Source organism: Ischnura elegans, chromosome 5 (assembly GCF_921293095.1).
Source record: "Ischnura elegans chromosome 5, ioIscEleg1.1, whole genome shotgun sequence".
Classification (NCBI taxonomy): domain Eukaryota; kingdom Metazoa; phylum Arthropoda; class Insecta; order Odonata; family Coenagrionidae; genus Ischnura; species Ischnura elegans.
The window spans coordinates 96,178,188-96,205,155 of record NC_060250.1 but is presented as its reverse complement, the minus strand read 5'-3'; the positions used below and the strand labels follow the sequence as shown (position 1 = coordinate 96,205,155).

Genomic DNA, 26,968 nt, shown 5'->3' with positions numbered 1-26,968 from the left:
ATAACATCCTCTCCGCCTTCCGAAAAGTTAAAACTGCTCCCTATCAGACACTTATACGTGCATAAAGTACTTTGACTCTTTTCTGTGAGGAGTGGAACCTAAGTGCCGATATCAAAGATGCCAGGCTAGTGGCATTTTCGAAGGGTTTTGACAACCTTACTGAGGGCTAAATTCACTCTTCAGAAAAAGTTTCATATACATTGCGCCAAAAGTCTATAAGTAATAACCATTTTAGTACTAAATGGCGGTAAATATTCATATTTTTATAAAAAATGTAAAAAACGGGCTGATTTTTCATGCTAAAACTGAAGAAATACTTTGATAATTCAAATTGATAACTATAATAATATATTCAGTAAAAGATATTATTTTTGTTAATTTTGGTACATGTTTTAATGCTAACTAAACCAATGTATGGAAGATAATAATATAATGATGGTAACCTAAACACACGTTCGCCTTTTAGGTTACCTAAAGCTACTAATATTTTGTTTATATCTTTGTTTCTAAATAACATGGTATAAAAAAAATTATTATTGTATAATAATTATTATTACGCTGAATAATACGATATTATGTCGATTCTATAAGAAGTTGATGTTTTTTTTTTAACAAGCCCGTAAGTCTTTTGAGTTTCCCTTCCTTCAACCCGATAGTCGGGTCAGAGAAGATGACAGCTACTTCCAAAACGGGAGAGGGTAAGATGGAAAGCAAAGAAGAGATGCGACCCATTAGGAACACGCTCCAATCGATGTCGCCCATCTTCCGACACACGCCAAACGAGGAAGTTCAGAGACGACGCGAATTTGACAAACGGTCCAAGTTGTGCAGAGGATGACGACAAATGAATCGCTGGAATTTCTTGCGGATCGAGCCCTAAGATTTTTTGGGCGGTGGATCATGGCGATATAAAGCTTCCTCTCCCGACAAAGTCCAGAAAAGAAGATGCCTCACAGATAAGGTTGACGACCTTCCTACCAAAAGACGCTAACTCGTCCTCGAATGTCCTTGGGGATCGCTCATTGCAATCTCGACCTCGGGAAGAATTGGTAGGAACACCACAAGAGTTATTATTGGTGGGGGGAACCATGGTAATGAGAGGTAACGGTTGTTTATCCAGGAACGAAATAGCATGCATTTAGCATCCTAATATCAAATATCAGCGTGATCCGCGAGATAAACGGGGTAAAGATTTTGATATCATCAAAAATATGCAGCAACGGTGCTTAAGTATGTATCACTGATACACTCTGGTGTAGAGTCGTTCTTCTCATAACAAAAAAGACAGACTTAAACGAAGAAATTAGCCTTTTAAAACGATCCTCGGATGAATTCCGCATATTCACAATTGCACATATGTCAAATTAACCTTTGAATTACGATAAGAAAAAAACCTACTACCGTTTTATCACACCTACTTCATTCCTACACAATTCGGTAGATGACCGCATGCTCAAAACCGTTGGGAAATAATGTGATCGTAATCGAGATTAGGGATTCAGGGGGAGAGAAAAAAGTTATGAAAATCATAAAAAAATACTTTCGATGAATCCCAAACTGGTGAATAGCATCAGGTTCAAGGAACGCATATGGGATGGTATACATATAAATCATTACGTGAAATGAAAATGCATTAGAAAAAAATCTATAGGTTATGAGAAAGAGCACGGAGAAATTTATGTGAGCGAAAGTCATAAAAATTGAATGCATTTTTTTCCTCGGTTCAGTTTAGTTGAATCTATTCCCCGAATTCGGTTGGATAAGGCGGAATTTTAACTTCAGATCCGACCTCCTCTTCGAACAAACGCGTGTTGGAGTACTCAAAAGTTTATCAGTCAAGCGAGGAAAAATTGGTCATCGCGACATAACTCACAGGTACTGCGAACTAGGCTAGATGACATAAATTTCTGGAAGTGCTGGCAACTTCTCAGACACCAAGATGCACGAATAAAAAAATTCAACAACGGAAATCTCTGGAGAAAACTGGGGCAAGAAAATGTCTTTTTCAGCGAGGGACGCAGGGACGCACGCAGATAAGCTTGATTGATAGGGCCGGGTCGGAATGCGGCCTTACGTTTTACTCAAATCATCGTCGCTGCCGAAAATACTCGGCGAGAGGCTACCCACGAACGGTTTCCACGTGATGTAATCAAAGGATGATGAATGAACGGGCGGCAGGAAACCTTATGGTAACCATTAGGCATGCTATAAATCTCGAGATGAAAAATATCATTGAATTATACCGCCGGAATACTGGGCTGTGGATACAGCCACATCAATAAAGAAATTAATTTTCACGAAATTTTATTCCATAACTATCCAATAAGTTGAGATGCAATTTTGTCGATAATTATATTAACATGATCCATCCTCCTATTTTTATCCATAAGAAAAATTTATACCTTCTGAGAAATTGAATTAAAATCAAACATTTGCGCATAAACATAAAATTTAGGATAGCTCACTCGATTGCGAGACAAATTCAGAGGAGAAATACTTTCAGCAACTCTCAAAATGATCTTCAGATAACTTTGCGAGCAAAATTCTACTAAAAGATCGCAATAAAAATTGAGATACAGTTGTAATTGTTAGTATTAACTGTATATCGAGTGGGGGCAAAAATATTTGAATGGATAGGCCATTAGATAGAGAAACTAGGAAAAAAGCCAAATTACTGAACAATGAATGATATTCGGCCAGACCACCTAGACCACAAATACTAAAATTTCTATCGCATAACACAATCGAAAAACTATGCAAAATATAGGTACACAAATTTATATCCAATAAAATTCTTCCCAAACTCAATATTTACCCACGATTGAAAATTTCATTTTAACGGAAACGACCTTTATTGTATTTATAGTAGGTAGGTACTCAATTAGTGTCACTACTTCTTATTTTATTAATTTTGATGATCGCAGCTAACAATTTACTCTTATGCCAATTAGAGTTCAGATGGTAACTAACGTAAATGTCATTATGAAAGGGAGAATTGAAGACTGTATCGCATTAAAAGATGAGAAAATTCATCACTAAGTCAATTTTCAGACCTTAAACTCCTGCAAATGAAACTTGCAATTGAATAAAAAGGGTTAAAACACTTAAAAAGGAGGAATAATTTTTACGTCGCTTCATTTTACACAAAATAACTAGCTTTTAAACAATAGAAAATGACATAAAAGAAAACGACTAATTCGTCGCGAATAAGGCTAATCGAGTGGAATGAATGCTTCCTCTTAAGTCAAGCACTTTAACACGAAACCACTCAATTGAAAACATATTTTTCTTGGGTAGACAAATAGGAATATACAAAATGCAAGTGGAACAAAAGTTATTAGAGGACTCTAAGGTTGATAATTGATAACATATCAAAAGGAGGAAAACATTTGATGCCGCTCAAATTTATACAAAATAGCTCACCTTTAACAAATGAAGATGGCATCAATTCAAATGATTAATTCGTCACTAAAAAAACAGCAGAGCGGAGTAATGCTTCCTATAATGAATTAAAGCACTTTAAAACCAAACCACTCAATTGAAAACATATTTTTTTTAGGGTAGAGAAACATATCGATGGCTAAGTTCTAACAACACGCATCTAAAAATTTAGCCGGTTTGAAACAGGTATCTTAAACAAAGTGTAATGACATTAAAAAAATAAAATTCAAGCAGAAAACAACTCTGCGTTTGCAAATGTACGCTTAGTGCTCAGTTTAATGAATTCTGGTTTTTAATTTCAGTGTACAATTCAAATATGAAACGTTTCTTTTGCTCTCCTGAAAAGTTGCAATTTTTGAGATACGTATAGTTAGAACTTAGCCATCAATATGGAAAATGCAAGTGGTCCAAAAGTTATTCGAAGATTCAAAAGAGCAGAGACGAAATTATATTCTCTCTAAAGACGGGGCATTTACATTCACGAGCGAATCGGAGAGGGTAACGCACATGTGTGCAAAGAACATCACGCTTCCACGACCCCTTGAGACGCGAAAAAAAAAATACAAACAAAAATGAACGAAGCGGCACAGCTGAAGCTCAGACGTCACCTCAGGCCCTAAAAAGAGTCATCTCGAATGCGTTTGTATGATGACGAACGGAACGCGAACTTCTTTGCTAAGTGAAAGGATCTGGAGCGAGTGTTGAGGAATTGCCCGAACGCGTGAAAACCTGCGCAGCGACCCACAACGACTTGTATTCATAGGACGTCTGCGTAGGGATAGTGTCGATCTCCTTCCGAAAGAAATCGTTGCTGAGGTAACGTCTCGTTCGAGAAGGGGTTGTTGAAGAAGAGATAACTCGATGAAAGGACCACCATTCAAACCGCGACACTATTTTTACGCATCCCTCACGAGCGGCAATTACCCTGCAAGTCCCCACACTCCTCTCTTTCTGCGCTTTTCTTTTCCCGCTTCGGTTGCCAAAGAGCAGCTGCGACGATTTGGGTTCTTAGACGGACGATGTTTTCAACGAACCTCAAAGGAAAAAATCGATAGGTATCGAGCTAAAGAATGCTAGCCGAAAGACGATTTGGGGAGAGTGAACTCTTCTATAGGGAAAGTGGTAATTGCACTCAAAAAGAACGTTATCAATAAATTCGCAAAACTATCATTGTTTCGAGACTAAAATCTTCACAACATAAAATGGCAGAAAAGAGACCAGGTCGATATCATACTTGCACCTTATATAAAACATAAAACGAATGGGCCATCCTACCGAAATCAAAAATAAACAATTGTACTTAATACATATCTGAGGGTCTTCATTTTTTATCAAAACACGTGCGTTTTTAATTACCTAAATTAAGCACACCAAGAGATTTGCACGAGGTTTTTCTCTTATCACTGTACCTTTAAATTTATCCACAATAGGGGCAAAACATAATTACTTCAATCATAACATCTCTTATGTCTCTGCTCGTAATTATTATGTAGCTATGATTTATGGGTCTTTTTTGACAGGAATGTAATGAACGTATGTCTATGTGGGTAAACTGTTCTCGGGATTCCCACCGGGTTAATTCTTTCAAAACGGCCAACGTTTCAAGCTCCGTCTCGGCGCACATCATCAGGGCTGAACGTTGATTTATTATGTTGATTTATCGTATGTCTATGTTATAAGAAAATGTTAAAGTGTAAAAATCATTAAAAAATAATAAATGATGTCAGAATATGCCGAATATTACTTTCGTGATATTATTCATAACGAGATTTATAGTATATGTCTCTGCATAAAATCACTCAAACCACTATAGAAAAGTTCAAGTGGTGAAAATTGTCTCCATGACATTCCGACGAAACAATATATTGGCCCCAACTTTGGAAATCGCTGGGACACGGGGGAAATATACGCCTCCTCCTTCTTGCCAGCTCCATGGTCTGAGTGACTGCGGAGTCCATTGAGTAAGCAGAGCCTCGTACGGTGCTGCCCTCAAGAGGCAGCGTGAGGAATCGAAGGATCAGCTGAGAGAATCGCTTACGCGGAGGCCTCTCGTGAAGGTGAGGCCTCCAGGTGAGTCACTCGCGATGGAACGAGAGGCACGCACCGCATTCAGAATGACTCCGCGGTGAAAGGGAAAAAGTGTGTACGTGAGGGAGAGGTGAGGGCGACTACACGCAATATACACACGAACATAAATACATCGGCGGCGAGTAACAACACTGAGCAAAGAGGGCGTTGAAGGGTGAGCTAAACGCTAAACGGCGTTGAGTTTTAAAGTTGCTTCACGATTAAGTCTAATTATAAAATCGATATAATCGGATTTCACTATATGAAAATTCATGCCGAATGAAGATTTTTAAAACCAATATTAATTTTCACAAAAAAATTTTATAGGTACGACGAGTTTCGACGCTAACGTGTCATTCTCGAGTGCGAAGATATTAGGTTAGTCCGGTTTCGAAACGCGTCGTAACAACAAAACATTTTGTGAAAATTTAGGATCGTTGTTTACCTTCACTCAAATCTAATTATCATTGCTTCAGCGACGAGAAACTCACACGTTGGATATATTAAAAGCAATTTGGAGCTGAAAACATTAAATGAAGAAGAGTAAGTATATCCCCGTAGCAGGTATTACATCCCGTAGAAGTATATCCTCCATAGGTATATCCAACTCCTACCGTCGCACCAAGAATGACGAGAGGAATACAAAAGGAAGAACAGAAACAAAAGATACTCGATGTTATTATTTCTTAGGATCAAAAGGGTTAGTAACAACAGCGTGATGCATTGAACGAATCGTTACTCGAGCTAAAAAGATCAAATAGATCACTCATACGACTTTCTTGAATAGTTAATTATCCTGCCAACAATTATTCGGAAGAAAAATCATCCATAGCGTATTTAAACAAATATCTTTAGTATAGTCTTTAGGGATGAGAAATGCTGCGGGCCGTGGAACCATTGATCCGGCGGAAAGGGAATTTCCTCACTATCATTCGCCGGGAAAGTACTTATTGATATTTAATCATATATAGTTTTCACATCCTAAAAAAAGTTAAAATTTGAAATAAATAATCTCACAATCAGCTGTTTATTACTTCCGTAATATTTTCCAACATGTACAGCGTAACACTCTTGATAGAATCACTCAAATCCGTCAGAATATGTTTCAGACTCAACCAAGTGAGTTCTTTTGTAGGTCACGAAGTCCGTATGAATATTCTCAATCCGTTTAAAATTTTAATCTATATAAATCTAAATATTATTCTTCTCTAAAAAATCGAGAAGGAAAAAAGGAGCAGCACTATACCCATTTTTATTTTACACTTCAGTGATAATAAATAATATTCGTCACAAGACAAATTAGTACACAGCCATAGGCAGAAAAATTTCGAGGGAGGGAGAGGGTTTATCACGAGGAGAGGTACACTTCGGGCGGCGGTACAGCCGGAAGGGATATGCATGTACCTCCTAAATATTTCAGGTGGGGGTAGGGAAGGTTTGAACGTCTTGACTCAAAGGGCTCGCTATGAATTTGAACAGGGGCAATGTTTACCCCATGTATAAGTCATTCAATACTTTTTTTTTTCTTTCCACCCGAGCTTGGATAGTAAAAGTTAATAGTTGGTAAGTGGAAATTTTGCAAACACTTCAGAGAAGGGAGAGTGGGAAGTAAGTTAAACATTATAAAGTTGGCATATCATACTCCAATGTTATCTGAATGTAACCCTTTAGATGTAGCTCACTTATTACCCATAATGCCGCCGAATATAAGAACGCAATGTGAGATTCTTGTTTCGATCTTTCAGTGCACCTCACTCCTCTGGTAGCTAACGAATTCAATGAAAAAGCAGGTTCGCACGGATAGGCCTCTGAGATCTTATAAGCCTTGCCCCGCATTCCTCCGTAATATACGAGTTCTTCATCCTAGTTATAGGAGTAAAATATCTTTTAACCAAACCAGGAACGGGATCGTAGATTTTCCAGCACATTATTGCGGACGCCATGGTATTATATCGCAAGCTTCCGTAGCGGCATAATTTACGCAATCATGATTCCAGCCATTCGTTCCGCTATCTGATATCAACGATTAGAAGGCCGAGACAGGGTCGAAAGAAACATTGCATATGTGTCAGCAGTAAAAGGCAGCATAGCAGTCTAGAGTGAAATATCATAGCTAGGCATTGCAAAATGGATGATATAATTCCTAGCAAGAAGTTACTGCATGCTTCCCTTGTTCAAATACTTCTACAAAAAACTCAAATAAAAAACTGCTACGGGCGTACAGACAGTGTTACCCAGATGTTAAGCGAATTAGGCTGGGAGCCGTTGGAGACTCGGAGGCTGCGCGCTAGGCTTAGATTGCTTGAACAATTGAGAATGGATATCTTTAAGAGCGACACAGAGAACATAATATTAGAGCCACACTATATTTCCAGGTCCGATAGAAGCGATAAATTAAGAGAGATGTTTTGCCGAACGGATAGATACGCGAAATCGTTTTTCCCCCGAACCATAAAGGACTTTAATAAACGCTAGTTCCAACTTCGTTTGAGCACTTTATTTTATTTTATTTTTTGCTGTAAACGGCTGGTGTCCTAACACCCCCTGCCACACGCCTTTTAGGCGGCTTGCGGGGTATTATGTAGATGTAGATGTAGATGTAGAAATAGTCCTACAATAAGAACTTATGAGATGATTCACTACAATAGAGATGTTTGCGACATCAAAATATTCCACATTAGCCCACAAATCGGCTACACCAAAAGCAAAACACAAGTATGAGTACATAAAATGAAAATATGACGCTACTAGGCTACATTTTATCAGGATACATGGAAAAGGTAATAATTGCAATGGTATGTCAATATACCACATGGCAAGGGTACAAATGGTAGAATATGATACATGATATCGGTACATTAAAATTCATAATTCAGAATTACATTATGAGCAAAATAAAGAACGTCAGTTTTTTCAAATAAGCTGATACTTTTTAAAGCAAAAGATTCATCATTCACAATGTCATGACAATAGAAAACGCAAATAACGCAAGAGGAAAAACGGTACCTAGTGTTTCTTACTTTCAAAGATGATTTCCCTAAAGAGGTAGTCAAATATTATTCATATAATGAGTAGGGATACGGAATTCGTTACTCGTTAATCGGGAAATCTTATAGAGCATGAGAAAGTTTCCAGGCGAAAGGAATAAAGTAATGGGATGTTTTTTTGTATTTCGTTACCGCTACGAGTGTTGCAACTCTGAATGCGAGACTTGCCATTTCCTTATTGAAAATAAGAAATGACATTTAAGAAAATTACTTCTCGCTACCATAAAAACTAATATTTACCTGCTATACATGGTTTCATAGAATCGGGAGACATTCATTATGCCTAAAATTATTTTTTTTTTGAAAATTCACTACTGCTTCTGAAAGAGCTTCGGAGGTAATCAATATACGTTCAACGGTACACACTAAACAATAATTCAAAAATAAAACATGTCAAAAATTGATAATATACCAGGGATGATTTACAAACCGTCCCCCTTGATCTTTTTGAATTCGAGAGACATTCTCTTATTCTATTCAGAGCGCACAACCAGAAAGATACTCGACTTGGTTGCATAACAAAAGTCAATAACTATTATCGGTGTCCTGAATAGCGGTGGAAATTAAAGGAATGAAACGACGCACAGAATCGAAATTCTGAAAACATAGCTGATAAAAACACGATCACACTCGGAAAAGAGTAAAAACTCGAATTCACGCCGAGGGAAAACTTCGCAGGCCGCACAGAGTAATTTAAACGGAAGGTAACGTTTGAATTTAGAAACTCAAATTTGTGCTCAAAATTTCGACAAAACACGATGAAGAGAAAGGCATAACAGTAATAGAGAGTTCCCTCGAGACACTATACAAACCGACTGAGAAAAATGAACGCTGAAATGAGCGTTATCGAACACCGAGGGAAGAGTAATTGAAGAGGAAAACCTGTTTCCAACGAGGGTACGGAGGTAACAACCGATAAAGAGGGGATTAACCGTAGGAGGGCTCTAATGTCGATTAACCGGTGTCCTGAATAATAGTGGAAATAAAAGAAGCGTGATGACGCACAGAACCGAAAATCTGAAAACATAGCTGATAAAAACGCGAGCACACTCGGAAAAGAGTAAAAACTCAAATTCATTTCGAGGGAAAACTTTGCAGCCCGCACAGAGTAATTAAACGGAAGGAAACGCTAATTACTTGAACAAAAAAATAATGCATTGAATAAACAAAAATAAAACGGAATATATTAGCGATCCTATGGAAGGAGGATTAGAGCATTTTTAATAAAATTTAGACTTACTTAAAAAGGCTGTATCAAATGAGATTTCTAAAGATAATTAGGGGTAAGACCAATGGTAATTGAATAAATACATCTATCACAAAATAATAAATAAAATAATAAATATCTTTTCCAGATGCCTCGGCAGGATATGCTTAACAATATCTTTGTATTGTAAGAAGCCACGACTTCGAGGGATTCCTTACTGTAGTCACGGATAATGATTCCACAAAAAATAGGTTATGCATTGAGTAACTTGATTCTAGGCGAATAATATTATTTAAATCATTCCAGTAAATAATTTTTTTAGTCTGGTCTAAGAGACGATTTCCTTCATTTTCTTACACATTTCCTTAACCATTTAATTAGGTATTGAATTAGTATAATTGTTTTATATTTTAAAATGTGATCGGTCACGACAGTGCTGCATTAGTAGGGATGGATTTCAATAAAGAGTCTAATCCATACAGTTTTGCATCACCAGAAAGACATATTGAAATAAAGGGTATATTTGCACTTTTCCACAAACATTATATACGAGCGAAGCATTTCGGCTCATAGAGTCGTCATCTGGTATAAGACCCCATCATTTGGATCAAGTGACTTGACTCTGTGAGCCGAAACGCGTCGTACACATTAAATATTTGGGGAAAAGTGCACTACCTTTTATTTCAACACGTCGAACTTCCACCATATCACGGCTGAATCGGTTGAACTCATCCAGAAAGAAAGTGGACGCATGTGGAAAAAAAGAGGCCTTAATACGCTTAGCAATAACACCCTATGGCTTGGGTTCGAAAAGCTAGGCTCACGCACATTTGAAAGGACACTATTCCGATACCGCTAAGAAAAAGCAACGGAATGGTTAGTCATTACAGTTGAATTCCCACAGTAAAATGCTCTTCTCTCACAGCTCCTACTCCGACTCCTCCGAGGTTGTAAAGCTTATGATAAAAGTAGGCCAATGGGTAATTACTTAATTTCTGAACATACGTCGTCGTCTTTGGAGGGAAAATTTCGGGTGGTTAAAGAGATATTTTTGATGATTGAATTTTACGGCATGTGCTTTCACATGCGATAAATCAATTATTTTTAAACGTCAAGGTTTTCCATTCAGAAAACTACCCACCATACTTTACGTGTCCTTTTGATATTATTTTTAATTTTTACTGATTAAGCTTTGCAGTCTTCATAGTCTCCATTTAATAATCGAACCTGCATCATGAAATTTCACGAGGAATTATTGCTACGAGGAGAAAAAAAATTTGGAGAACTTTCTTGAAAGACGATTCAACTGAATTAGTAAATAGATAATAAACCAATAGATGGCATTGAGCATGCATAATGCCAAATTTTCAAGTAAGAAGCATTGGATTTGATAAAATAAGTTGGAGTTCGCCGCGTTGTTGCGGGTAGGTTGGTAGGAATTTCAGCTGTGGGCGTGTATCAGTGAACGAGAGTTAAATAACCGGAAAATTCTTCGTTTTTCGCTACGAGATACGAATTTGCCGGATGATTGTGATTGTTTTTACATTCATAAGGCTGAAATTCTTCAGAAGGAAAATCAATGATACCAAAAGTTATCTAACACCATATGTTTAAATGCCATTCATAATGAAGAAAATCAGTATTATATCTCACCATGCTAATAAGTAGGTATACTATTGTCCTACTTTTCAACTCTTTTCTTTCCACCCAAAATTAAATAGACCCGAGGCACCATAGGCGGATTTAGGGGGACGGGGGCACTTGCCGCCCCCCAAACGCTTTACAAATATCAATAAATTTTATTTGTTTTTTTTACAAACTCTGCTTTATTGCCAAGGATTTAACATATTAATAAATAATTTATATAATGATGATAACAGCAGTACTTTCAAAACAATTGCTTTAACCAATATAACAAAAAAAGATTTTTATAACATTAGCAGCAATATATCCTCACGGTCCTGCTAAGCCAATCAAGGCTTGTCAGCAGGTGCCGGCTGGAGTGTGTAACATAAAATTATCCATAAAAATACATATTGAGTGCGTTCACAGATAAAGAAAAGACAAAAAGAAACAAAACCATGTATGTGGAATTAACACTCAATTGATATACAACAAAATATTTTCATTTGCAACAAGCAAAAATATCTCTCATTTAAGTAGTACAATTTCCATCACAAAAAAATGCCTTCACCCACAAGAAAAAGCATCCACTGCATATAAAATCTTAGTCCAGAAAGATTAATGTCAAGCTTGTGCTAAGATATTCATTAAGCTTCTTTTTTTAATTCACTCAAATGATTTAACCATCATTTAATATATTAATACAAAAGTTATATATATTTACAACTTAATGACTTTTATATTAAAATTAAGAGTATAATTCATATAGTCAATTGTTCATGTAGTTTTTAATCCTAAATATCAGAAGACCCTGGTGCCACCCCAGAAAAAAAACCTTAATCCGCCCTTGCGAGGTACTATGCGTAATGTTTTTTTTTGCAAAGATAGCAAGTAATGAAGGAAAATGGAGCAGAGTATAATTATTACATTTATTAATTCATACCATGCTCCACATTCATACTTTTTGCAATCGGTTTATCGGTTTGCGATAGGTTATTGCTTAAAAATATAGCTGTAGCATAACTGGAATACATTTTTAAATTGCATTTTAAATGAGTTCGGTTTTTCCGGCCAATTTTATCCTTAGTTATAAACAAGTGAGAAATGGGTACGGTGAGAACGAATTTTAGTATCGGCCACATTTTATGCGAACGAGATTTTCGAACTTATTGGCTCGATTCTCCGTTATATATTAATTACGCCGCCATCTGATGTGGATTTTTCGGATAAGCAAGATTGTTTTGCGGGCCACAACCTGCGTCTATCTGTGCGCCTGCCATGTGGTGACCTCGCGATCCCATCAATTGGCGCAGGTGTCGTCGACTCCCTGTCGATATCTCCGAATTTACGACCGCCTCCACCTTATCTCCTCCTCCTCCTCCTCGCCTGCAGCATGTTGCTCGCCCTCCATGTGCGGCCGATTCACAAATTTCCTCCTGCACGCGCATCTGGGACGTCAATTAATCAGCTTCGAGCGTCAGTCGAGTAAATTTTTCACCCCAAGTCCGAGTCGTTGACTGGCCGATGTAGCAAAATGAATGTGTCGTTATGAGTGAGAAATTGAATGACCTGAAGTGAAAGCCATAAAAACTTCTGTAAAGGGGAACTGAGTATAAAGGCCTGGTTACATGGTGCATTAACCCGTACGGGTTAATGTCTAAATGTATGAACGCGAGAATGAACGGAAAAATTCACCGTGTAACCACCCCAAAATGTACAAATGCATGAACGCGTGAACGGAAAATAGAACCTGTTCTAATTTCGTTCATGCATTCGCACAAGTTGAACTCATAACAGAACCACCTGGTGGCAACAAAAATTAAACGCCTCGCGTTATGAGAAAATGTGTGAAAACTTGTGCGAAAGCATGTACCCTGTGGTACCGTGTAACCGCTCATTCATGCTCCTCGTTCACGCAAACGTCCATGAATTCAGACATGCAAACAGACACGCATTCATACATTAACCCGTACTGGTTAATACACCGTGTAACCAGGCCTTAAGAGGTGGTGAAATGACGCATATATATGCCACATACTTCAATGGCATCGACCACTGCAGTGGCCATGGCTGCAGTCACGTAAATGCTACATTGGCAGGAGCTAAAAAAACACACCACAGTGGAGCCCGCAAAACAACTGAGTTTTTCAATAAAGTATTACGTTGCAGTCCCTCAATGAAGTTCAGGACATGGTGGTCGGGGAGAGGAAACTTCCAGAGGAGATACAGAAGAGACCGGGAGTATGAATAAAGCGAGTACTTAAGCGAATGAGGAAATGCTAAAAATTATATTGCAGGCAGCTAATCGTTCGAAGTTTTGCATTTTTTGTTTACATCTACATCTATCTGATATCCTGCCGAACCAATCAAGTTTTTTTTAAAAGGGGTAAGCGTTTCTAGCCGACATGCTAAACGTTACATCCTTTTGAGTGTTACAATCTTTTAAGGTGCATTAAGGTGGTAGCAGTTAGCTCATAACAAGCATCTACCATCCAGCACCCAAGTTACAAATCAGTTGGACCACATAGGTACATATAAATAGATGCCACAGCTAAGGGAATATTAAAACATCGGTAAAAATTCAGGGTGCTTAAAATAGGGCATTAGAATACGCTTAAAAATGGGAAGTTAAAAGGAACCAGTATTAAAATAAGAGAGCCGAAAAAGCCTGTGCCAGACACACATAAGGAGTGAAACGTTTATCGCGCATCGAACACATATTTTTCACGAGAATCTTCAACAATTGGTTTCGGTAGAACCGTGGACCTGGTGGGTGGCGTAGTTGGTGCCAATGATGGCGATTCCGTTAGGAAAAATTGAGTAATCAGGCTAAAAGATGCCGACAGAACGGTAGAAAATCGAAGTGAAGCGTCACCTCTCGAGATTTTGCGTGAATTAGCGCAGGAAGCCATTACTTCCCCCCACTAAAATTGCTCTCCGCAATGGATTTGCATAATTATCCCAACTTTAATGTATTCAGAGAAGATCAAGTAAGCAAGAGAAGTGGGAAGAGCGTTATTCAAAAACACTCCCAGGAAAATCAGAACCAATAATTCCTCCTTGATAATTACGCTGCGAACTTACACAACCTGTCACAATATGAGCTATGGAACATTAATATTCTACATAAACGTGGACGTACGATATGAAGAGAAAATGAGGAAAGAATGATGATCTCGAATCTAAATATTGCTACATCTAATAAAAAAACAGACTACCATATCAATGCTTGGAAATGTGGTTACCCCTAGTTCACATGAGTTACCAAAAGTCATTACGATTCCATATACACATTAAGTAGCATGAAATACAATACCAGTTCACATTCAAGGAGGCTTAAAAATTAATACTTGATACCGAATCAGGAAACTAGTTTTCTGAAATTTCTACTCAGAATCAGTTCTATCCATTGTATATCGTAGATAAGTTATCCAATGAAGATGCTTCAGCGGCATTATTTAATATAGATAACTTGGACAATATTAGCCGATACAATAGGTAGAAAATTATTTTACACAATTTTTAACAGAGCGCCAAGAAAGTAAAATGCGACGAGAACCGAAATCACAACCACTAGATTCTAAAATGAATCTAGAGGTTGTGACTCTGAAAAGAATGAAAGAAATTTGTGATTCTAAAAAGAATGCGACAACCTCGGTTGCGAGATAAAAGCGGAATTACGTAGTTGAGAGAGGCATGAAGATATTTGACGCAGAACGTGAAACTCAGATGAGGAACTACATGTTTACGTGCTCTGACTACGGTGATACACCAGAATTCTGCTCGTATTCAGAGGACGACCTCGTAAAATTGACTTCAGTAATCTCGCGGGTGTACGCTTCATTCTCACAGAAGGGAGGTTTAATACTGTAACGTCTGGCGCAAATATCTTGCTCTGGAAATGTAATCGAAAAGTATACCTCTGACAGTGCATACGAACGGGAAACGCAGTCTCATATTGAAATTGAAAAGGCATTCTATCTTTTTATATCTCAAACATTTACCCCGTATCAATGACCGATTGTTCATCAATCAAATTATTCATATTACATTAAATATTACTTTACGATAATTGGACGGCAAAGGGACAACACATTCTTTTTCTTTAAGCGTTATAAAAAGTAGGAAGAAAATGGCACATATGGCCAGCCACTTCAAAATTTAAAAAATCCATCCCCATCTATAAAACTATTACGCTAAAGGTCATAGCGAGACTATGAAAAGTACCTAAGCTCTGAATTAAGAGCTTAGACAGCAATTTTAAACTACTTATGCATTATATGACACACTTTGTAATAATTCTAATTTCATTGCCTGCATAAAATACACTACATTACGTATGGTTTCGTTTCGTATAGAAATACTGCCTTCATTAAGTTATGATCACCCCAGGCTACCCTCCGATTAAAACACACGCTTGTTATTCATACGAGCAATAACTGACCCATTCATGCTTATTAACTCTTGATTTAGAAAAATACTGTGTGTTAAATAGTAAGTAATTCCAAAGGCACTCTTGATTGTAATTACACCAAAAGAAGGACTGAAGGAAACAGAACTTATGCAGGGCTTAGAAACATATTGGTATAAGTAAAAAATCAAATGTAAGATTTCACTTTTTCCCGGCGTATGATGGCGGTGAATTCTTCTCGGGTTTCCATCCGGGTGAGCTCCATCTCCATCGCTGCCGACGTTTCGATAGAATCCTTTTCTATCGTCATCGGCCCTGATGACGATAGAAAAGGATTCTATCGAAACGTCGGCAGCGATGGAGATGGAGCTCACCCGGATGGAAACCCGAGAAGAATTCACCGCCCTAAAAAATCAAAGATTTTCAATTATTAAATAATAATTTACAAAGAAGTTGGAACTGTGCTGAGGACTCCTTGTATGTGCCACTACCTGGCTGTTCCAAGTGTAACTATAACTTACACCATCGTATTTCTAGGTAGATAAACTATTTTAGAGTCGGATGACATGGATATATCAAAATCAACAAAAATTGACTAACACCAATGTGTTTCTCATCCTTTTATATATTTCAGCCATTTAATGCGACCACTCTTTATAAGTATTTGCAAATCGTATTCTACTCGGTACATCGAAACGATAACCAATGAAATTAAAAGCAAGACTCATTATACTTTCGTAAGCCCCGAGATAAATTTCTTACAGAGAGATGGGGCTTTAAGGTACGTAAGAACGGGAGCCAAAGGATACGAAAATTGCTCGTGGCACCGGCGGGAAATGATTTACGACCTCTGAGACCCACCACGAAGGAGTCTGCTTACATCACCAAACGGGAGGATGAAAGGTGAGCGAGCCGCCTGCATACATTTCGTACGGACGGATTTGAGGGCATTATCGGACTAACGAAAAAATACCTACCAAGAACGTCGAATGAAAAATGGATACAGATTATATGAAAAAAAAAGATTGCCCACGGGTGTGACTTCACCGCATGCCACCATGGCAGCGATGTCCATTCGCCCCAAATGGGAACACCTCACACCACAGTGAACAGTGCGACGTTTCCAGACGTGAATCACAGCCTCAAATGGCATTCCTTCGACACGGTAGTCCTCAGAATAGTAGGGAGGCTGTGCTAGGCTATCTCCACTTTCAAACGCCTTCAATAGTTTGAGATTCTTGCACGAGGAAAAAAATTCTTTTTATGATTTTTTTTACTCGTGCTTCCTCTTATAAAACTACTTGAGACTGAAAATTTAATGATGATAATACACTCTTATTGGCGTTGGCTATTAGACCTTCTGACTTTTAATACAATTCCAAAAGGTAGATATTCATAAACTATTACTGATTGATCAGCACTTCAAGCAGAAGGTTGGTTTGGATAGCAGAGGACAGAGCTCACCCGAGACAAAGCCACAGGCGCGTGTGAAATGCACACATTCTGGGTAGGGGGACGGATTATTCTCTAATAGGCCACCTGGACACAAAGAAATTTCCGAAGATTTCACCCAGAATATAAAACAGTGACTATTCACAAGCTCTCTATCCATTAGGCCGCCCTGATTCCCAAAATATAATCACTTCGCAAATAATGAAAAGTTGAAGTAATCACGCCGGAAAGTCAAAATTGCGCATCTGTTGGACAAATCAGGAGTTCTTATCAAAAATTCACATTATGATTAATGCTAAGTTCATAAGCTTACAATTATTTTGCTGTTGCATATAAGGTAGTAAATTATAACAGCTTATTGACCAAAAATACATAAATAAACGAAAAACAGCCGTAATTAAATGGGAAAACTTCATGATTAGCAAAATATGTTAACGAGGTAGCTGACTTCAATGAACTAACACGAATGTTTATAAGTAACCAACGATCGACAAAATTTAGAAGCAATTCTTGCTAAGTAACCAAGACCGCGGCTGCGACAACTCATCGAATATTTTCGGCATAAACTTTTTTATGTAGGAAAATAACATTATTTCTTCCAAAGCCACTCGTTATCATAAATAAAAAATTATTAAACTAATTGTGAGTACAACATTACGGGGGGTATAAAAGTATATTCCCGCAAAGACGAATCATCATATTATGTCACCTGAGCCAAGCTCGGCTGTGGCTGGGAAGGTTGTAATTTCCGATGGATATCCGACAATCCGAATCAGTCAGTGGTTCAACATAGTTGTAACAATATTTATGGTTGTAGGTATCATGAGCGATTCAGACTGCAGGGTACGTGAATACCACTTTCTAACGGTAGGAGGGATTTCTTTGTCACATGAGAATCATTTTTTTCTTCTGTTGTGGCCATGAAAGGACCGCATAGTACGTAGTTAGACTCATTTCGGTATTCGAACCCGGGACACCCCGATCTATACTCAAATACCAGTGCCAAATCTTTAAAACATCGAACGATATTTAAAAAAAGATTTATCAATACCAATCAGAATCAGTACAATCATGATTCATTATATTTATCTAGCTTGGAAAAAATTATACGGCAAAAATTATTTACAAAATTTCAAGCTAAGAAAACTTTTACGTTTAAATAACTTTAAAACAATATGCCGCGATTAACAGAAAGAATTATCGCTTCACAAAGAACCTGCTATGCTTCAAAAGTAAAGTCCCCACGTTATCCCATGAATGGTACAACATGTGAAGGAAAACGAAGCCCAAAGCATACGTAGAATTAAACATGGGAAGGCTTGAAAATATGTCGCAGTCAGGCGTGTTCCGCAACTGCTAATTCTCCGAACCAGCACGAGCATTCCACCTGTTTCCAACGCTTTACCATTCCTGGCAACCCTTTCGCCCCTAATTCACGCACGCATTATCCTTAACGGGATTGTGACTAAAAATAATACGAAGTAACGGACGGAATCCAATGGCGAGAGAGTCATATGGGGGGTGAACATATTATTTCACTCCGGCAGGTTTAATACCCTAAACCTCTAGGAGAGAGCTTAGTGAAAGGTTGGGAGGAAGGTGACAGCTTCCAGGACATACATCAAGACGTTAATTCGATAACGCCGCGCCATTTATAAAAGAAAACGAGTTTCTTCGTGAGTTCAATGTTCCAGGACATGTACAAAAAATAACCCATGGTACACTTTCCTTCGCTGGCACAGGACATAATCGTTTTTGTCAGTTTGTTGGTGTTGAGATTACTTGCACGACGAACAGCTGCCGCAGAAGCAATTCTTGCCTTACATACCTCACTAACGATATTTTTCTCTTTTTTACTATAATCGAAGACAGCTTTTTAGAGAGTCATCGCATCTTATGCAAACTGGATTTCCAATACAGTTGATACCAATGCAATTGGCTCCATAACCATCCAACGCCTTGCATTACAATGAATTTCTGTGACTGTTCAGCATTGAGTTCTATTCAATTTTTAACAACACCATCTCTCTTGTTCAAATGAATATATTAACGCTCATAATGGAATCACAAGGCTTATACTTTAGACTCAAAACAACAAGAAAATTTTATACTAACATATAGATGGCTAAGTTCTAACAACACTTATCTAAAAATTTGGCCGGTCTGGCACAGGTATCTTCAACAAAGCGTAATAGCATAAAAAAATAAAATTCATGCATACATTCTCTTAGTTGGCAAATGTATGCTTCTGTTTCGGTTTTATGAATTCTTGGTTTTTAATTTCAGCGTACAATTAGAAAAATTAATCGTTTTTTTTGCTCTCCTGAAAAGTTGCAATTTTTGAGATACGTGTTGTTAGAACTAAGCTATCGATATGGTAGCGTGCGTAAAAATTACGGTCTGCAATGGTACAAATTCAAAACATTGTACCCGTAGCCAATAAATTTATACTAATAGCATCAGAGATGGTATTCTTATTTCATTAATCAAGCCAGATCCCACGGTTAAACTTTCACTCCAGCAATACTTATGTAATAAAAGCCATAAAAGAGCAATGTCACCATTAAAATAAATATTTGAACTCGAAAAACTATCAAAGATATGGCAGCTCTTGCAGCTAATACTTGAATTATATAATATATTACATATTATATTCTTGAATATAAGTAATCGCATAGTGAAATGTTTTGGTGGCTACATACAATAACACATGCAGTGTTACACCAATCGCCTTTAGAAGCTTACCTTCTAAATTTGTCAATGAAAAGTTGGTAGCCATTTTTTTCAGGATTAATTATCATTATTTTTTTATTTTATCCTCAAACCACCGAATACAGCTCATATTTGCCACTTTATATCGGGGTATTCAACAAATTTAACAATTAAACGTACATGAACAACCATGCCCTAGACAGGGGAAATCTACCCAGGCGGGACTCGAACCCGCAACCTCTTGTTTGGCAGGCGAGGTCGTTACACCGTATACAGCAATTATTATTTATTTCCAAAAAGAAATAATGCATTGAAAAAGGTATTAATTTACATAGCATGCCAAGCATCAAAAATCAATTCCTTACGTCTTAATTAAATATAGACACCAACGTACACATTTCAGACGCAAGATGCGAAATCCTTTCCGTTGGTTAAGCAAACAGATGTTTTTACAGGATTTCCAACTTATTTCACGCCACGAGTGTTTTTCAAGGTGAGTGAATTCCATTGCCCATGCGACACAACAATACCTGGATACGACAGCATTAGGAAGGAGGAAAAAATAATGGAATCCGAAAGCCCACGCAGAGAGAATATTAAATACAAAACGACAAAGTACGACGACTAAAGGCGAATAGTCAGCGGGAGAGAGCTCGTTCCCGAATTCTCTGACGATGAGGGGCTTTCAAGGAAACGAAAATCGAGACGAAATCCAATTCGAGATCACATTAGGCCGATAATACCCTGAGCCACGACGTGGAGAAGCTAATTTGAGAGAGCAACGCTCACAGACTGGCGGCAGGGTGACGGGCCTGAAGCCGTCAGGACGGGTCGAGATGTAGAGGGGGCGATAGCTAGGCACGTAGAGGAGAGGAGTACTAAACGGGGGGAGGTTAGTTTCGTAGGGTGACGAGAAACGGCCCTTAAAAGGGTGACTAATGCATCAACGTGGGGCATTGATGCGCAAGGGGGCCAATGACAGGAGACGGAAACACAGTGACGGATAACATTCGCTAGAGAGTTCTGAAGGATGTGGGTCCCGTAGTGCCATTGAGTGATTGAGTATAGATTTCCGCGTCGGTGATTCTCGATGTCCCTAAAATGATAGGATACCTTTAAGAAACATAATTAAAATCCGATTGAACAAAGGTAATTAAATATCACGCGCAATCAGGGAGTTTCCAGCTGGGTTTAAGGTTACATTCCAAAGAAGTAGACGTAACTTGCACCGTTAGCGTGTATGTGTAGGGAGCATGCAGGATGTATTCAGTGCATATAATATATGATTAGTCCACAAATTTTTAACGAAGTACAGCGTATAATGCACGAGGGTGAAAAATTTACAAACGCTCTATTACGAGCTAAAATAGTTAAGAAAACAATGAGGAAATAGTTTAAATTATTGTGAGAGAAAAAATTTAATGAAATATTTTCCATTTCCTTTAAAGGGAGCCTAATTCATCAACGTGATGAACTGATGTGCAATGGGGCCTGACTGGCAGGAGACGGAAATACAGTGACTCATAGAATTCACAAGGGTGTTCTGAAGGACGAGGATGAGGAATTGGTAACGCCATTGAGAGAATGAGTATAGATTTCCGCGGCAATTATTCGCGCTGTACAAGAAATACGACACTCTTATTTAAGGTATCTTTAACGTTGAATTGGACGTAGGTATTTAAATATCTCGTGCATATAGGCAGGGTTTGTCAGCTGGGTTTTGGGCATTGTTCCATACAAGTAGAAGTAATTTGTACAGTTAGCGTACATGCGTAGGGTGTATGCAGGAATTATGAAGAGCCTATAATATATTAATAGCCCGCAGACTGAAGCGAGAGAGCGGCGTTCATTATATAGGCATGAAAAATTACACACGAATGCTCCATCAGGAGCTAAGATAATTATGTAAACAATGCGTAAGTAGTGACAGTTAATTTTTTATAAAATCTTTTCAGTTCTCTTTTCACTGAAAAATACCTCTATTTTAAAATAACCCTCACAGTTAATGAAAATAAATTCTTTGCCGTATATACCGTGGTTTAAATCATCACTAAATTATTCAATAGAAAGTTGAAGGATGATATCCATATTAGCGAGTCCAGTCACTTGAACTTGTCCAGTGACTAAGAGACTAAGGAGTCTATTAAACAATCCATAGTACTAGCCGTGGATATATGAGTGAATGAATTCGTATTTCACAAGAGTATGCTTTGAATGATTAAATAAATTTTCTAATATATGAGCTCGAGAAAGCTTGGTAGGAAAAGACCATAGGAGTCTTCGAAACTTGGTGCTAGGAGAGAATAGAGAAGATTAGATAGCCCACTGGGAGGGGGGGGGGGGGACGAGGAAGTAAGAGAAGGTTAACAGAAGAAAGAGCATGGTGGCAATATGCTATTCTCTTAAGAAGATCACGAATTTCTTGTGACTTGACACGATAAACAAGAATGAAGTGGGAATCGCTGATAGCTGATACAGATATACGACTTTTCTCTTCATAATAGGAAAAGTTGTATATCTGTATCAGCTGTCAGCGCGGCAGTCTCTGACGTCTTGCTTTTGAAATGAAAGACGGGTATAAACTCACCCAGTGACAAAAACCAGTAAGGTCACTGGAAGGGCTCCGTAGCAAATTTACAGATTTAAATCTAACGATGAACTAAACACGGAATGTAAGCTCCATCCATGAGAAGCAAGTGCAAGCAAGACAGGGGACTAAACACCAAGAATGGTTGACAGAACTATAGGATGGAGTAGGAGAAGTGTTAGAGGTGAGAGGGTGTGCAGAGGAAAAAGGACCAATTAGGCGGTGTCATAGAGATGAATCACGAAAGGGATCGCGACTAGACGTCGGGAAAAAATAAAGGGGGGGATACGTGTATTCTGGCGGGAAGGGTGGCTCGCGACGAAATCACGGAGCGGAGTTTTTCCCGGAGAGATTGAGGGGAGCCACGGATTTCCTGATACCCAAGACGAATTGACACGAGATCTTGAAAAATTCCGCTTCTCCATCTCAAGCCGAACTCGAGGCGCTCCAAAGTGCTCAAGAAAATCTTTCACGCTAAGGTATACATGATTGAAAAAGTTGGTCGAAAAACCAACAGGAAAAGCGGAAGCTGGAAATAAAAGGTCCCAAAACCATTGGCGGAAGCTTGAGCGATTGATTTCAAAACTTGGCGAAGTATTCACGCAATGACCGTTCAAATTCTTATCCGTACTTTTTGTGGAAATTTTTTCAAATTTTTTTTTTCACCGATAAAATACGAAGTTCGAGACTGTGGACAGGGATACCTTTACGATGCTAACCCAATTTAACACAAGTTTCTTCGGAGATGATACATTGATATCTCCTCATTCATCAAGGCAACTCTCACTTTACCTGTTAGACGAATACATGTAGAATTAGAGATTTAAAGGTTTCGAAGAATGCGACAGTTATTAATTAACGACGTAATATCCGTTAAAAAGGTAGAGCAGTGTTGGAAACGGGTGAATAAGTAGGTAGTGTACCGAACTTAATTTAACGTAATAATACCAGATACTATGCCCAGATCCTCATGGTAGTAGGCAATTCAGAGAAATTCAAAGAATTATCAACGAATTATGGAGCGCATACTTAATTAATGAAAAGTAAAAGAGTCACGATAATTCTAGCGAGACTAACTTGATTACTGAAAGATTTTACATGCAAATGAAATCATGATTAAATTAATATCTGCAGCAAAATATTCGATTGTTTTCCCTTAAATAACACTAGTAAAATCATTCTCCTTGATTCATTCCAGCCACGAAGTTCTTCCCGAAATATTTCATTCAATATTCACCACGGTTTCTCCGTTATCTGGCATACTTACCTAGTAATTAATACTATTTTTAAATACTTTCGTGAAATTAATTAAGAGTATTTGCTCGGTACGAACGGCAGCCCGCAGTAAAAAAAGGAAAAAGAAAATGTCAGACGCAAACTTTCATTAGGATGAAAGAAAAAAATTCAAGTTATTAGGAGGGAACAGACCCTTCCGTAACTTGTATGATTTTTCAGACTCTACCTCTCTTTCGATGAAATGAAGGTCAGGCTGGCAAAATTTACGATTAATTTATGCCTGCTAACGCTTCAACTGAAAGGTTGTCCGATGTTTTTAACAGAATTTTAATTGGGAAAGTCATATTCAATAATCTCTTTTAAAAACTTGAACATTTTTAAGGGGTAATTAAATATTCGAACAATAATTCCCGCTGGCTTAAGCTCGAATGAGTTCAGGCGACAATAAAATTTTTTATTCATCTAATTGTAAGTAAAAAAAATCTTACGAAAAAATAAACATAAATTCCAAATTAAAAAAGGAACAGTTAAATTACCTTCGTTTTATATATTTATACATAATTATTTCTTGGGTAATTAGTACTCGATGCAAATAAAATTACGCACCATAAATTACGAACCTGCTTGCAGCCCCTTTTACGATGTTGCAAACGATTGTGCTTTAAAACGATAAATACGCTATAGTGACGTGCCTACACCGCTTTTATTACTTGACCAACACCTTATTCCTCCAGCAATTTCATGATCCTAAAGATTATGATACGAATCTATAACTTTCAATTTACACTCTAAACGGAATCTCTGATTCCATGGTATTTAAAAAATCAAAGCCCAGTAAGGCAACATTTATCATTTATTTTTACGCCTTTTATTTCTCGACTAAAAAAAATATAACGAGAACATAATAAATACACATTCTATGTGATCAAAGTTAAGATATCCTTCTGCAATAATAACACAGACAGGAAACACATGAATGTTTATGATATTAGCAATAAAATTTACAGCTCAAAAATAAGAATAGAGCTTTTCACAAGTAAGGTGATGCAATGCAACTGGATCATATCTGAAAACGGATACATATCCTAGACCTATATCCACTGAAGATATGCTGTCTTAGATAATGCATTTTGCCGTTATTTTTTTAGAGTGATGTTGACGGTTCTCTTACAACCAGCATGTAATAAACCATATCAAATGGTTCCTAACTTTAAAACATGAACAACGTAAAAATGTCCACTCACCTGATCACAGATAATATCCCATTTCTTCTCGTCGTCATACTGCTTCAGCAACTTCGCTTTATCCGGCGGTAAGTCCATAGACGCCTGGAAATGAGAGAAAAAGACAGGTAAACAAAACTTCAATTACAAGCACAAGCACTACCACAATAAAAATGATGGAGAAAAAAATCGACAATCAAAGCATATCCCGAGGAGAGGGCCCTATGATGAATCGAATCTCTTCAGCAAGGGCTCATTAAATGGTAGTTAAAAAGATTTTTTTCAACTCTGAGCACCGTGGGTTCGATGGGTAGATCAGACAGGAATGTCCCCAGTTCTAATCTGGTCATCGCCAATGAACTTCCAAATGCATACAAGAAAAGCGGCGCTTTTCTATTTTTGGTGAATGGTAGATAGCTGGCAACATTATCTAAAAACTACCAGCACAGAAATGATAGATCTCCACCCTCACCGTCTAAAACAACTCTAGGTCTGAAAAATCTTTACAGCGTATTCACGATGGAGCCAGTTACTATGACCCTTCTGCAAGCTCATCAACCGGAATTAGGGTAGGTGAAAGCTCGTATAAAAATAAATATACTCTTCAAAGTTTACGAAAAATAAGGAAATATATAATTTTGTAAACTAAAATACTGAAAAAAACAATGAGTATTTTAAGATAACAAGATTTTAGATGAAAAAAATTTCAGGTGTTCAAAATATAAGATGTTCGATCTCCTTAAATCACGATGTAAATGATAATAAAAAAGACTGTAATGAAAATAGCTAGTCATAGGCAATTTGGAATAATTTCTAAACGGACTTTTTAAGTAACATTCGCTCCAAATTATACAAACCAGAATCCTTCGAACTACAATTCCTTGCGTCTTTGTATCAACCAACATAAACTTCCATTATTATCTCACCTCTCCACATCTTGTTCCTTGCATTCGGTTTCTCTCACCGATTCCCAACCTCGTATTTTCGTGAATTAGGGGTCGCCCATTAATGCGTGAGGTGATTTTGGCGATTTTTGGACCCCCATCTACCGCTTAGCGAGATATCGTGAGATTTTGCTCGACCCCTATCCCCCTTCCACTAATCTCACGTGATATTGTTCAAAATTGGTATTTTCAGTGTAAAATACGTTAATCTATGCTTCGTTGAGTCGGATATATAAAAAAATAATTTGTTAAATTATTTTTCTTTAAGATTAATTTATACTAGTATGATTGATTACTAAGATCTCAATGTTACACTGATTCTCGCGGAAATAAAATTTACGTGATAATTGCCAGAACCCCCTCTCTCCCCCAAGTGGGATTAGGTGAGAATCGGCTTGACCCCCTGCCCCCCTTTAACGCCTCAGAAATTAATGGATACCCTTTTACCAACTACTAGTGCTATCAGATGGAAAACCATAGTGAGCAATGAATACCATCCGCATATCTCTGTGCCTTTCATCCACAGTTCGACCCAACCCCAAATCATCCCAAGGAACCAACTACCCCCAACGGAAACGCGCCTAATTCAGAAGTCATCTTCGGGAGGCAATGACGAAACTTTGCTACGGTTTCCCAGCTTCCCCAGAAGGTTCTTCCCAATGATTCTCTGAGGACAGATGACTTGGACTAAGTTTCAGTGAACGCATCTCCCCAGCATGGAATCTGCAGACAGAAGTTTCGGGAGAGGATAGGGTTGACGATGAGGGAGAGGTTTAACAGCTACGGTTCCACAAGTTTGGTATCGAGCAAGAAAAGTACCTGCGTAATTCTCAACTTCCGCAAGAGTAGTCACACCTTGGACCTCCTAGTTTCCTTGGGCCCATTAGTCTATCGTATGCTCGTACATTACACTCGTTGGTGATGAATGGAACGAATAATGAACGGAAACAGATACGTTAAAATACAGAAATTAAAGCAGGCCATGAAAAATGATTGGATAAATTCTACCACCAACTAC

General features: G+C 37.9%; 1 protein-coding gene across 1 annotated transcript in view; it reads right to left on the bottom strand.

Annotated features, from left to right (window-relative positions):
• The window catches only part of LOC124159292 (formin-like protein), a 380,361-nt gene that overhangs the window by 138,003 nt on the left and 215,390 nt on the right, over positions 1-26,968 (bottom strand). The window contains exon 2 of the mRNA XM_046535011.1: positions 25,028-25,111. Within this exon, the coding sequence (XP_046390967.1) occupies positions 25,028-25,111 (84 nt within the window). The remainder of the gene's footprint in view (positions 1-25,027; positions 25,112-26,968) is intronic.